Raw genomic sequence first — 15,073 nt, forward strand, 5'->3', positions numbered from 1 at the left:
TGTACCAGTGGATTTTTCTCAAAAGAGACAGATCTTCAAACACATCGAAATTTTAAAAAGAAAAGGAAGTTGAATGAAGCATCTCAATTAGGGAGGCAATCAGTTGTCGCATGCTTGCATTCAGTTATTTAGGAACAGAGGTTTCTAAATGGGAGCACAGGAAAGAACTCCAAAAAATTGATGAAGAGCTGAAGAACAGAAGGAAAGAACTCTACCCAACTATAGCAACCTTTGTACTGTAGAAAGGCTTGTGTTTCATTTCCTGTTGTCAGTTCCCAACTTCTTTGTGGACTGTGAGAGAATGTGCTTTTGCCTTCAAAACAGCAAAAGCAATCACAATATTCCTCATCCCCAAATGGAATGGAGAAATAGTAAAAAATAATCAATTTACAATACTTAAAAACGAACTTCAATAACCAAATTAATCAATAAAGCCAAAGAAAGAATGGAATAAGCAAGGCAAGATTAACCTGGCACAAAAGTATGGGAAGCACAAACTGGCTGAGAAGAGACTTTTCACTAAGCTATGAAGCAGTATTACAACAGAAGTAATAAAATTCAACATTAAAACAAGCACTAAATTTTACTAAACCCCAAAAAAAAAATACTACATTGTGGGGGGATTAATTTGACCACCCTGTCTCCTTCCATTTTCATACATTTTAGAAGCATCTTCTATGATCAAGAAGGCAAATATTCTTACATTTATGCCCACATCAGTTCAAACCCCTCAAATCAAACCACAACAAATAGCAACAACATGATTGTTGCTTTGCTGGACCAGAAGCAATGTGATTTTTGCCAGGGAAAATTATGCAGCAAGAAGGAATCAGACTCCCTTTATTTCAAGGAAAAAGAATGCAAAAAATCATGTGCTAAGCCATAATTCATCAATCCAAGAGAAAATGTAGAAAATAACTGTACCAAAGTATAACTTGTTTGGGGTTTGTTATTCAGGTTTTGTTTTAGGGTTTGTTTTTTCCTCTTTGAACAGAGAAAGCAAAATGCAAGGTTTTCATTGCTGAAATAAAACTGCCAAAAAAAGGGCCTTTACTGTGGAGAGAGAGGTGGGGAAAGAGAACAAACAAGAAGTTCTTATTCCTTTATGTGGTACATTGCATCATAAATTATTCCCTAATTCCTTACAGTTTTGGCTCACACAGGTCACTGCTTATCTGAGCTGGCGGGAAACATGCAAACCAGCTATACCCCGAGGAGAAGAGGGAATCCACCAGTGGACATTAGATGATAAATAGTACAATAACCTGGCATGATTACAGGCCATGTTGCACATTCCTCTCTGGAGTTTTGATTTGTTATCTAGGACTGGAGTGGAAAACATACACAGGGAAGGGCAGAAGCAGAGGAAGCGGGCTGGGGCTGCAGCATCCAAACGACTCCATCAGCCTGCAGCCAGTCACCGAGTCACTCACCTCATAGCCTTTTTCCAACAGGAACTCAGCCAAGTACGATCCATCCTGGGAAGAGCAAGATATAGGAAAATGTTAGAAACACAGTGAATAGGCCCGGGAGATTTGGACTGGTTAAGATCTCAAAAGAGGGAAGAAAAAAACTTGTAGTGAGTAGACTGGGTAACAAGCCTATACTTTGATTTCTCCAGATTCATACAGCGACCTAAAAATACCACAGTTTCTCTGTAGTTAATTTTAGACTATGAAGCAGTATATTTTAAGATGACTTGCATACAAATGCTGGTTGAGAATTCCCATCTCTTGAACCTCTTCCCAAGTTCCATTATAAAGTGCCTGGGGACTATCTTTCTAAAATATCCTAACCACAGTCTTTGAATTTGAACTATTTTGGAGATAGGGAAGGAAAAACATGTAAAAAATAGTACAAGCTTGGCATCCTCTACAAACCAATATGCCTCAGTAGCACCTTGCCACACTGGCATCCCCTTGGCCAGGCATTCCTTCTACAATGCTTCTGAAGGCAGCAATAATTCTGCCTTGCCTGACCTACAGAGTTTTCAAAAACATCCCTGGCACACCTTATACTTAAACTACACAATAAAAGCCACTTTCAGATCTTAAATGTATATCATTGAAGGTTGAGAATTTGGGTCATTTAATTTCAAGGGATTTTATTTTTTATTTTTTTTCCTCCTGTGAAATCCTTGTCAAACTTAAATTATTAAGCTCCCCAAAAGCAACACGTGTTCAAAACATATGCTAGCACACATTTTCCTGAAATAAGAGGATTCTCCTGGCATGAATATTGCCAGAATTACCAAAACCAGTAAGTTCACAACACCTTTATAAATGTACAAATACCATCACATACCCAGCAAAGTTTGCCCCTCCAAAAGAGTTCTCACTAACTGATTCAATGATTACCCATGCCCAAAGTCTGCACTTTCACTCACTTCTTGAATTGCTTGTTCCTTCAATATGTGAATGCATTCCACCAGACCCAAATTACTTGCTACAAAAAGACCATAAAAACAATGAGATGCCACTATGCTTACAGGTTTAAACTCTGTTATGTGGATCTGCTCTGTCATAATCATGGCCAGAGACATTTAAGAGCAAAACTAAACAGACATTTCTTTCTGATCATCACTAAAAGCATGTTGCTCCAGAGAAAAACTTCCTTTTTACATCATATTAAATGGCTTTTTTTGCCTCATAGAGAGCCTAAGAAGAATAACACACTAAAGTAAGAAATTATAGATGCACTAGAAGGCCTTACAGGAGCAGGACTGCCAAGGGAAATTGCTTAATGCATTGATGGCAAAATCCTAGGTATGCAAAATGGCACAGTACAGTGCACAGGGGCACATTGCTCTATGTTTAAAAGTGTAGCATTAGAAAAGGAATTACTTCATGGTATAAATGCTTCATAAAGTCTCACACAGTCTAAAAGGCCTTGAAACCAAGAAAGTTTCAGCTTCCATCTTCCTCGCACTACATGTACATGTATGTGCTCAGATCTTCACAGGGCTAGAGCCCTGTAATAGCAGTCTATGACACAAGTTAATCAGGAAAATAACCACATGTGCCATAGCTTCACTGGAAGAATATGTACATCAAATTATAAGAACAAGGCCCTACTGAAAGGAGACACTCAAAGAATATTTGATGGAAAATCTGGAAAAACATAAGTGCAAAGGGGGAGATGACAGCTAGCTTTAATGCTTTTGTCATCTTTTTCATTAGCAATTCCTCCAGGATTTAGCAGAGAGGGTAAAACTTCCAAACTCTCCTTAGTTGCTCAGTCCACTACAAGATAAAATTATTAATAAAATAAAAAAAAAGGAGGTGAAAGTGGGGGACCCAGAGAGTGCAAAGGAGAGGAAAAAGAAAGGCTGTGATTACTTAGGAAGTTGATGGGAAACAGACTTAACTAGGATTGAACCCTGTCAATAAGGTCTTGTTCTTCTCACCCAGGCCATTGCTCAAAGTTTCCAGTCACCCTGGAACATTTTGAACCAGCAGTGGCACTTGCTTCCTCTGCGCTTCCTTTCCAGGTCTATCAAGTGATAGGGCAGGGCTTCACAATGAGTGGGAAACAGGCAGCAAGTGTGAAAGCTCCTGCTTTCTGGCTCTGGCACAGCACAGCTGATTCAGTGTCTGGTAATCGCCCAGAGCGCAGATCCGCGCTGCCCCGCGCTGCGATACCGTATCGCACGCGGCCCCAGGGGTCACGGCTCCCTTCCTTCTCTTTTCAGTACAGCAGCCTGTCAGTGGGAATGGCAATCACAACAGCCATCAAAGTCTCAAAGAGTTTGCAACTGGTAAGGACAGCACAGTTTCCATCTTCTCCTAATGAAGTCAGGGAGTAAATAATAACAAGTAAGCTTTGTAAAGTGATTTAAACCTTTAGCCATAGGAGACACATATATTACACATATAAATTCTATTATCAAAGCTATTGATTTGCATTTATACTGCAAAGTCTTCAAGATACAGGAATCCCTGAACCAAAAAAGGGATATTAAAGGAACGAGGTGTTAAATTATTATATAATGTAGATGCTATCATATTTCATTTGGGAGCTTAGTTTTGCTAAAGTACCCAGCTAATGATATTCAGTTTATAACAAATCAACAAAATATCAGAAGACAGAAGCAGATCTCTGTCTGTGGACAAACAGTTTTGGAACAAAATTTCCTACAGGCTGCCTTTAAGTAGGATTACGATGAGGCATGGCTCCGTACAGATATGTCAGATCAGCTTGAACAATAAAAACAGTTTAACAAGACTGACTAAATAAACCATCTCAGCTAAAACAGTTCCTCATCAGCACACTCTGGCACCTCAGACTTGAATTTCTGCGCTGTCTTCAGCCAAATACTAGTTTGAAAACTCATACAAAGAATGATACTTCAGCTGGCTTCCAAGACACAGCAGCAGGTTTCCAACTGCAGCTGCCTTACAACATGTCTGTAAAATTCCCAGACAAAAGAAAACAGCCATATAAACTAGCATGAGACAACTTTAGGATGCAATATTTTATATTTAATACAGTAGTTAATGTCAAAAACTTCAATAAGCTTTGACACACTATCAAAGAAAAACTTCCAACATGGTGAAGAAATTGAGACAAACGAGTTAGACAGTGCTTTGCCAAAATCATCTAGAATAAAAACAGTATCAAGTTTGACTTGATCCATGAGCAAATAACAGGATAATTTATACAGAAAACTGAAAACAAGTGTAACTCAATAGCCTGTTTAGCAATCCAACCTCCTTTTTTTTGCACTGTTTTACACAGTCAAGTTCCATTTGCCATGAACTAATTTGGGATTTATATTGACACATCCAGGGAAGGCTGTAGAAGCACCCTGACATGATAGCCATCTTCATCCTTTCTTTGATTTGGCCAGCTCAAATACCCTTCCACAGAGCTCTTGGATTCAAGAATTAGATAATGCCTGAATGCCTGAGCATTCTTAATCCAGGGGACTCCCTCTTCCCCACAGCTCCTCTCTGCTAACAAAGAGGAGTGGAAGTACTAGATGGATGAAGCAACAAGGGAAAAGAGGTCAAGGGAAAAAGATCATGAGGAGGAGGAGGTACAGATTTCCTTAATTACTACTCCTAGAGTTCCAGGACAAGCATATGGAGTGCTTTTTCAGAAGGAGGGAAAAAGAATTAAAGACCTAACATAAATGACACAAGTGTATTATGACCGTACCACTGAGGAGAAAGGGCTCTCAGTTGTGGGGGAGAAATATAAACATTTGAAAAGAAACACCCCACAGTGTATCAAGTATTCAAAATTCATTATACCTCTGAAAAAAAATGTGTAATGGTTTTCCACATACCACAGAAGAGATCAAAGGTGCTTATACTTATAAAATTCAAAACTGATTGAGGCTAGTGCCGTGCCCTTAAGAATAACTACAAAGGTGAGTTTGTGGAAGTTCAAACTAAATGTCAATTATCAAGGCCATTCTTAGAAGTTCTCAATTCCTTTTGAGCTACAAGCTGTAGTTGTGCTCTGCTGAAGTTAAATTTTAGCAAGTTCAATTAATCTGTTTTGGAGGAAAGTGCATGGAAAAAAGAGGCACACTTTCATCCATAGGACATGGGTTTTATTTCCTAAAAGCATCTTTCTGCAACAACACAAGCAACAGTGCAGAGTCACCATTTTCATTTAGCCTTGTTGGAATAATCCATCTCCTCATGAAAATCTACAGAAGCAGTGCCACTGGTGGCCGTGCACAATAAATTGTTGGTTCATCAACTTTTAAACTTTTGCACAGCTAGAAGCTAATGCTATTTCAGAGACTTATTGAACTGGAGTATGGTGACAGATCCTTTGGGGCAGGAGATACACACCACTCTAATGCAACATCCAACTGATTTTAATAGCAGTCTGTAGCAACTATTCATTTCTTCATGGCACTCCAGAGCAGTCTTCCTTAAAAACAAAAAATCCATGAGAGCAATAAAGTGAAAAGTTATTTTTGTTGAAAAATGCATACTTCTAATAATTTCCAGTGATTTACAGAGGAAATCAGTAATTTTTTGCAGATACTATAAAAAGAACAGTGCTACACTTTGTCTCAAATCTTCAAGGTGATAATCGAGGTAAAGCATTGAAGCATTCATAAAAAATTCCTCATACTGAAAACAGGAAGAACTATGAACTCTGAAGTATTTAACTGATTTATTAAAGCTGCCACCCTCTAAATGCAGTAGTTATTTTGCTATTTTGATTTGTATTCTGGCCAAGTAAGAATATAAAAACAAGTATCCTTTTGTTCCTGCTGTCAAAAGAAAAAGTCAAAAGGCAGTAAATGTAAAAAAAAATATCTTTGTTTTAAAAGATTGTCCAATTAATCAAAGGTTTTTGCAATTCATTAACTGCAGTGCAACAAAATAAAATTAAGCAGGAGGAAAAGTTAGCAACAAGGAAAGCATTTACTTACACTACTCTTTTCTTTTCCAATTAAGTTTTGTTTAAAGGCAAAAGAAAAGCAAAGTTGCTTTGGAAAAATGAATCACTGTGTTATTTCCTAGTCTGAGCTCCATCTGACCTCACACACTATTCCACTGGTAAACTATTAAGTTATATTAAGAGCTGCAACTGCAGTTACAGAAAAGACCAAGATACTCTTCCTTTCTCCCTCCCTCCAATTGTCTTTATCTAAAACAACATTATTCACATCATCAATACTTATAGCTATTCCACTGTGAACTTTAACACAGACCCCTCATTTAAAGAGCAAGCCTTGCACCACTCTAAGGCTGACATGAACAGAATAAATCTCTGCAATTCAAGTTTGCTCCATACTAACCAGTAACCAGTTTGGCTTAACTTAAGCTAACAACAGTAAGGTATGTCAGCTAAATGGTGCTGATTGTTTTAAGTGTTGGTATTTAAATGCATAAAACCTTCAGTCTAAACCAGTATGATATTCTACAATAATCAAATAGCTTGTATCTATCACACAAATCTGCTCCCAACATCTCAGCTTGGGAAAAACAAATTACACCATCAAACTGAGTATATAGGGTTTTTTCCTGATTGCAGGAACCTGTGGCACATAGTGTGTTATGTCCAAGCACACCACAAATTTGCCAGTGATGACAGTCAGGTGCTTGAAAGCTTTCCTTAGGAAAAAAACCTAAAAATCATGCCCCTAAACATTCAGGCATCAAGATACTCAAAATAACTGCTAGCTCTCAAAACTATCCAAAGAACTATTACTAAGAAGAAGAGTAGTCTCAGTAGAGAGCCTTCTAAAGCTTATAAAAGTTATGAGCCACAATAGTTTTTTCTTAGTTTTTTCTTCAAATATAAATGTCTAGTATTGCATACTAATTTATTAGTACACTAATATAAACCAAACCAGTCAGGAACTCTGAATTTGAATGAAAACTAGCTGTACTTTTCTGTCTCGCTAATGAAAGCATAGGGATTAGAAGATTGTGTCTATAAACATGGAAATGTAAATCAAATGGGCAACACTCCATATGAAAATTAAAAAATTTCTATGTATGTAATGGGAAACTCGTAACAATTTTAAAAGCCACAAGATTATTGTTTTGCCATCCCTATTTCCTCCTGCTTTCAGAAAGGTACTGGTATCAGATGGTCTTTCACCTTTCCAAAAGAGCAAGAGCAGCTCCAATCAGCAGCAGGTATGAGCTTTTTGGACCTGCTTGATCCTTGAGTACCCAGTCTAAGCCAACAGCCCCATTAAGTGACTCACAGTGACTCAGGGGAAACCCCTCAATATGCAACAAATGCAAACTCACCTCAAACACTACCCAGTGGAAACCCAAACAGACAAAACCTACTGCAGAGGGCAAAGAAACCAGGAAACTCAGAACTAAGCTGCAGGCTATGCCCCCAAAAGAATAACTTTTACATCAGAATTTCAAAATTCAGAATCAAAATTGTCACAGTAAAAAATCCATAAAGCCCTGAAATTTTGGGTTCAGAAGGAATTGTGTCTTTTATATTTAAAGGAAATTAGTAATTCTGTGAAGTGACACCAGGAGGAAAAGTATGACATCTTGGCATGCCACCTTTAACACCCTGCAGTGGAAAACCAGTAACAGCAGCAGTAACATGGCTATCACTGCAATTTGGGGAGGGCACCTGAACTTATGACCACAGCTCAACACACTTCCTACCAGAAATACTGGACTCATCTCGCTCCAAAACGGAGCCAATTTTTTCTTTCTTTCTTTTTATCCTTTCTGCAGCAGCCTAATGCAGCAGCTGAGGTTAAAGCTGCTTTCAGCACTGTAGCACCAGCCTCTCAGGCTGATGGCTCAAGCAGGCTTTATCCACTCCTGCTCACTTCCTGAGTTTTTTACCTTAAGTTTAGCCCAAGATGTTTCCTAACAGAATGCAAGGTCAGTTATTTGAGACAAAACAAAATAAACATCTCACTTGCTATCCTGTTTGCATGAGACCAAAGCTTAATAAAAGAGAAATAAATGAGTGTAGATCAGGAAAAAGATTTTTAATTCATTCTTCTGTACTCAGCTTTACAGATGGATACTGTAATTTTGTCTGAAATGTAGTTTATTTAGAGAAAAACACAAAACAAGAAATTATATTCCAGTTGGAGAAGAGGAGCAGTGCACAGTAACCCAACTCTTATTTTCTTAAGAGTTTACATAGTGAGACATTCGAAAATCCAGTCAGGAAGGTCTGTTTGTTATAACTTCAACAGCTTTCAGACTTGCAATATTTGCTTGGATGGAAGAAAAGTGCTGATCCTGCAGTGATATGATCTGCAAATCATGGAAGAAAATACTCTGTTTCTGGACATTTCAAGTTCTGGGAGTAAACAGCTTGCCTTACAACTTGTCATAACTCTCTTTGGTATTGCCTCTCCCAGTCTGCATGGTCTGAGCCCAGTTTCTTTACTGTGCTGGTATCTTCTGAATAAATAATTTTTTTCAGTAACTCTGCTTATTTATGCAATTCTCACCTTTTTATTACAAGATTTCCAAACTTACCAATTTTTAGCAGAGGTCTTTAAAAGATGGACTCTAATACTTTTCAGAGTTGTGGATTCAGAGTGGCCAAGAGACCAGACAGCCTAATTGTGGTCTTCAACACCCTGAGCTCTGGGCAGTTCAGATTTCTCTTTACACCAGTAAGGGATAAAATAAGAACCAAAAGAACCCAAAGAGCAATCACAGAAATAAATTTCTTAATAGTTCTGCAATGGAATAGAAAAGGAAAAATGTGATTGAAATTTCAAAACAAACAAACAAGGAAAACCCTACAGAAATACCACAGCTAGATTCTGGTGAAAAGCATAAATATTTGGACCAAAATGTAACATATTCATTTACTGTCTTAACTATTTGCAACACCTTTTGTTCAGGAGAAATGGAAGAAACAGTAACAGGGGAGAAATTTAGCAGAAGAGCTCTTAAGAGTTGTTCCCCAGAGTTTACTGTACCCACATGCACTTCTTCCTCACAAAAGGAATGTTATGCATTTTGAGTCCGCCCTACATAAATCCATGCTTTAGTTCATTGGAAAAAAAAAAGGCAAAAAATGAAAATGGTAAAACTCTTAAGACAACAAGTTCTTCTTGTGCTGTCCAAAATATTGTTCTACCAAAAAAATAAATGTAAAAAAACAATTAGGAAGTCAAAGACCATGTCAAAGACACATGGTCTACAAAGATTTGAATACTTTTTTTTTCCAAAGGTAACACTTGCCAGAATTCCATGTTTTGCAAAATCTTTTTATTTTGCCAAGGAGAAGTTTCATATTTGTTGGATATTTTTAATTGAGAGTAAATATGCTTCTAAGGTTTTGGGCTTTTTACAGTTTAGGATTTACTTGGGTTTTGGGGTTCTGTTTAATACACTGTGCATGTTCTATACTACAACTGCAAATAAACATTAACTCTGTAGCAAAACATCCTTGAATGAGCAGAAGTATTTATTCAGACAGCGCCTGCCTCCCTCTCTAAGCAAAGACAAATCTTAGTGAAGATTCTTAACTGTGTAAAAGCTGCAGTCATGTTCAAAACACTGAAATATGAATTGACTGAAATTAGACATTAGACTCAATACCTCTGTTCCACACGGCTGCTCTTGCTAATCAGGGGCTCTGATGCCACATGGACTGAGCTTCCTGGTGGCAAGAAGCCAAGCAGGATAAGGATTATCTGGGCGATAGCAAAAGGATGCAGTGTTTTTTCAGAGAAGGTTGCAGAAGGTCGTCCTTATATTTACAGATACCATACAATGCCTTGTGTACCCAACTTCACAGCTTTCCCTTGTCCGCTTCAAAAGGGGGAAAAAAAACCCACCCAGTTTCATTAATTTCCAAGGTTCTCATCTAAGGCAACCAGAAAAGGAAAGTGAGCAATCGCATTTGCTTATCCCATCTGTCAGGAGCAGGATTTGGAATATACAACTACCACGAAACCACCAGCAAAATACCAATTTCTTCAATTCAATACAGTATTAAAAATCACCTGCAGACTGAGTTAGCAAAAACCCTTTGCATCATCTTCAAGTGCAGTAGTCAAAAGAATTCTTTCATCAAGGTAGTTTTCACGAACAGCTTCCTAATTAAGGTAAGGACAGAGCAAGATCAAGGTAAAGCAACTCTTTAAATAGTTTAAATATTTCCACATCAGTCTTGTTCCAATGAATTAGGCAGTTTTGCACAGATCTCTGAAAACAGAAAAACTATTTAAAACTTTCATTAAGAAGCTTTCAAGAAACATCAAAACGGATTATTTTCAAGACGTCGACACAAACAAGCTTCTTTCATTTACTATTGCACAAAAACCTAGTTAAATTTAACTGTCTTTGCAGACTGTGGAGAAGTGGAGTACACATTAAATGGGACACATTTAATCATTTTTGTCTGTATTCATAGTGATTTCCTCTAATCTCAAGGTTTCTCTGCAGTTCATTTGAATGTCTTTGCACCCTAGGAACTACAGGAAATTCTACGGAAACCTCCCTGTCTCAATAACTTTGTAACGTGTTCTGTTACATTTACTCCTACCAAAAGCCAAACACCACAGGATCACAGTGTTTCTTCTTTGAAATTCATAAATTCTTTAATTGCCAAGGGACATAAGGGTACGCTTTAACTGAACAAACACAGCAGGTTTTGCAAAAAAAGGCCAATGTGAAGAAAACAGTATCTACTTTTTTTATTACAAAGTCACTACCACTTAAAAATGGCAACAGCCTATCTTTTTTTAAGAAACACTTAAAATTTCCATACCAGGAACAGTAAGAGAACTCTTGATTTTGCTAAAAATGGAATGTAAACATGACATCAAAATGTAAGGGGGCCTCATTTTCAGAAACACAGGGACCCAAAACAGCCCATTTCTTTGAAGAATACACTAGGAGAAGATGATCAGATGTATATACACAATCAATTTTCCTACCATTAAGTACACAGGTCCTCCTTTTAATGCTGTTAAGAATTGCAGACCAACACCACCATACAGCTATTTGGAACAGTCTTCAGGTTTTGTATTTGCATCTACCATCTGGTTTTTGCCTGAGCTGAGGCAACACCTCCATCAAATAAGGACAACAAATAGCACCTGACACCATATGAATCTTCTTACATGCTTATCACTGAATCACTACAATATGCTCCAAGTCGACAGAAAAAGAAGCTTCCATACTGGATTACATCATACATACATTTGAGCAGTGCTTAAGGAGTTCTGTATCACCACATCAAGCAAGCTACTCTGCATCAAACCATCTGTCTTGTCCCTCTGCCTCACTCCAAGAGAAGGGGCATCACCTAGTTCCCTCACATTCTTCCCCTTAAGGGTTATCTGTTATTTAGAAAGCTTGAAGAGGCATCATGACAGGACTTTTGTTACCTGATTTTAAGACCTGTGCCCTGATCAAACTATACAGTACAAAATACCCTTTAAATGAGCATCCTCAGTCTTCAGCAGCTGAATGCACTTATTTGGGGCATCAGAAAATACACTGAACAAGGCCTCAAAAGTATGACTGAATGCTTTTGTACTAGTGAACATGTTGGCAAGCAGTAGATGCATACAACCAAGCAGCTTAACTATCCTCACAGAAAACTGCACAGATGACATGGCACCAGGAGGCACCTTGGAGGAAGCTATGTGACTTCTTACCGCCACCCACAAAGAAGCCTACAACAAAGTGCTTTGAGATAATGGCAAACCCACACCCTCTGCATGGTCTAAGGCATCACAGGTACATCCCTTGTCTCCCTGTCTCCCAGAGGTCAGTTGTGCTGGCTGACACACAGCACTATGTCCCATTCACTCAGAGCTGTGATCAATGCAGTAGAAATCTGTGCCATCTGCTGTCTACAGACCATCCATGGGCACAGGCACTTCTTCCAGCCACACACATATTGCTCTCATGGCAAACTTCCAAAGAAAAACTGTGGCTTCATGTTCACACATCTTGTTTGTCAATATTGCTTTGTTTCTCCAAGAACCTGGCAAACCAACAGGCTCAAAGGATGCTTGCTAATGCAAAGCTTTTCATTAAGAACCTGGCAAACCAACAGGCTCAAAGGATGCTTGCTAATGCAAAGCTTTTCCTTTTAGCAGGAGACCTACTCATTGTAATTCAAACATTCCACGTGTATCTGGATGATCTGTGAGGGAAACAAACTTTTCTAGATATTCTAGAAAGTTTGTTTCTAAACCATACAACAGTTTTAGATACATGTGGAGAGCATTCCATTTCCCCCCCCCCCCCAGATATTTGTTTTACTCAAGACAAAGGTTTATGGGAAGGAATGTTCAACTTCAAAGAAAACACTTCCAAGTTTTCTCACGTACTTCTGTAGGACAACCTCAACCTGGCAGACAGACATCAAGTGACTAAAGTTTACATCAGAAGGTGAACAGCAGGGGTCCCAAGGAGGGAGTGAATACAGAGGTCCAAAATTTCTCCAAAATTTCTGGGATGCAATCAGCAAAGATTGAGCTGGTATCCTCCAGGTGGCATGCAGAAAGGCAAAATTGTCAGTTGTAGTAAAAGTTGCTGTGCTGATCTATTCAGATAAGGAATGCTATGTCTTCCCACAACTCTTTTCAAAACTACTTCCCCAAAGATGCAGGTGCCACATAGCTATTTACCTATTTTTAATGAATTTCATACTACAAGAATGCCAAGCTTTTCTTTTACTCTCCATGCACCCATGCTAACATACATATGGTACATTGAAGATGACCATATCTCATCAAGTAAAGAGTATTTTATGTCATCTTGCAAAAAACAGTCTTCTTAGTATTTTTTTTAGATAAAAGCACTAGCCAGGATCACCACTAGCTCTTGAACAGCATCTGGAATCATTTGGGCGTAAACATTTCATGCGTGAACTCAAATGCCTTTCAGATCTATGACAATTCAGTTTTCCTTTAAGGACACATGGAAATAAGCGTGTGTGTGATCCCACTGGATCACCCCATGCCCTCAATGGATTAATTGTTCTACACTTCACTGATGTAGAATCACAATGATTGTAAAGTATCATGCTGCTTCCTTCCTCCTTTTGGGGAAGCTAGTGATTTGTAAACACTCACTTCAATTATATTTAACTTTTCACATCAAACTGGGAGAAGTTCACCAGGTTGAAGCTCCATGATCCTAATAACATTCTGTAGAAGGTGGTCAGGAACACAGGGACTGGCTGTTCCAGAAGTCCACAGGAAAAACAAACAGAACATCTGTGTTTTATGCACTCTATTTTACAATCTTCTCCATCTCCATGTATCTGTGCTTTCCTAAAGTCATAGAAGTTAATAACAGGGTTAAGAGCATCTCTATAAGGCAGTTCTTTACTTTGCCTATGTTTACTCACAGCTTGAGGAAAATCCTAATAAAAATGCATCCTGCAGTACAACTAGCTAGACTAGTACTGCAAGACACTGAAAGAAATTGTCTGTCTTTCCCTATAATGCATAGCAAGACTGAATAAAACAAATGGGTCTTGCTGATGCCATGCAGTTAAAGTGCAAATTTCAAAGTAGATTCCACAAGTGTTATGTTATTCTCCTGTAAAGGACTAAAACTCTAAAAATGCCATGTAACAAGAGGTAGAGGTTTCCTTGCACTGTCTCTCCTAGTTTAAAGCATGCAAAGAACAGTCCTTTGGGGCCTTGACTTTTGCCTCTGGCATAATTTTTGTTTGATCTCACCCAATCCACTTGAACTTGGTTTGAAGCCTTTTTTGCCAAAGCGTAAGATGAATGATTACGCATAATGTTGCTTATAAAACACTATAGCAACATATCCAAACAGTCCTGAAAACAGATATCAGGCATGAAAACTGACTAAAACATAGATATAAGCACAAGTCCGAGCAGAAATTCTTCGGCAAACTTACCCTATTGTGAGAAGGAGGAAAATTGGAAAGGTTTTCTAACTGCAGAAATATTGATAAAGGGAATATTCAAATATGGTTTTACAGAACAAGAGTGAACATACTGATGTTAAGATTACTGGAAACTGTGTGGTGGCTGCACCAACACATTCTGAATTGAAAAGATTTGCTGAAATCCATAAGAAAAGCTTGACTGAAAAATGGAGAAGCTATTAAGGCAACAGCAGCCTCTATCAGGTCCACTGACCATGGATCATTCAGTTAACTGATCATTGACATTGTTTTGTGGAACCATTTTCAACCAGTTCATCATTTTAATGGATGACTTTTTACTGATATCAATAACACTTGATAGAGCAGGATGGAAACAAAGACAGACCTTACGGGGTAACCAACTCAGGGAACAGTACTATAGTAGCTGAAAGGCTCAGAAAGAAACCTTCAGTTTCCCTGTCAGCAATCATCAAGTACATTGTGGAACAGCTGGCAAGACATTGTATTGCATCTCATCACTTCTTTTTCTGGCCTTCTCCCTCATAAAATTATTTCCTCTTGATATCACCAGGCACACAATAACTAGGCTAAAAAATTAAGCTTGCTGTCTAAAGCAATCATCCCTGCTTCTTTTCTCCATCTGGAGGTCAAGCCAATAAAGGAATATTGCAACATTTTTGGAGGGTTTTCATAATTATTTCTTAAGAAAAGAAAGTTCTTTTTAACTCTCGTTTGAGCAACTTTCCCATGAATT

At 38.2% G+C, this 15,073-nt stretch overlaps 1 protein-coding gene across 1 annotated transcript in view; it reads right to left on the minus strand.

Annotated features, from left to right (window-relative positions):
- The window catches only part of GMDS (GDP-mannose 4,6-dehydratase), a 409,468-nt gene that overhangs the window by 346,737 nt on the left and 47,658 nt on the right, over positions 1–15,073 (minus strand). The window contains exon 2 of the mRNA XM_071452998.1: positions 1,434–1,478. Within this exon, the coding sequence (XP_071309099.1) occupies positions 1,434–1,478 (45 nt within the window). The remainder of the gene's footprint in view (positions 1–1,433; positions 1,479–15,073) is intronic.

Source organism: Agelaius tricolor, unplaced genomic scaffold, assembly GCF_023055355.1.
Source record: "Agelaius tricolor isolate 1412-34295 unplaced genomic scaffold, bAgeTri1.0.p SCAF_2, whole genome shotgun sequence".
Lineage (NCBI taxonomy): Eukaryota > Metazoa > Chordata > Aves > Passeriformes > Icteridae > Agelaius > Agelaius tricolor.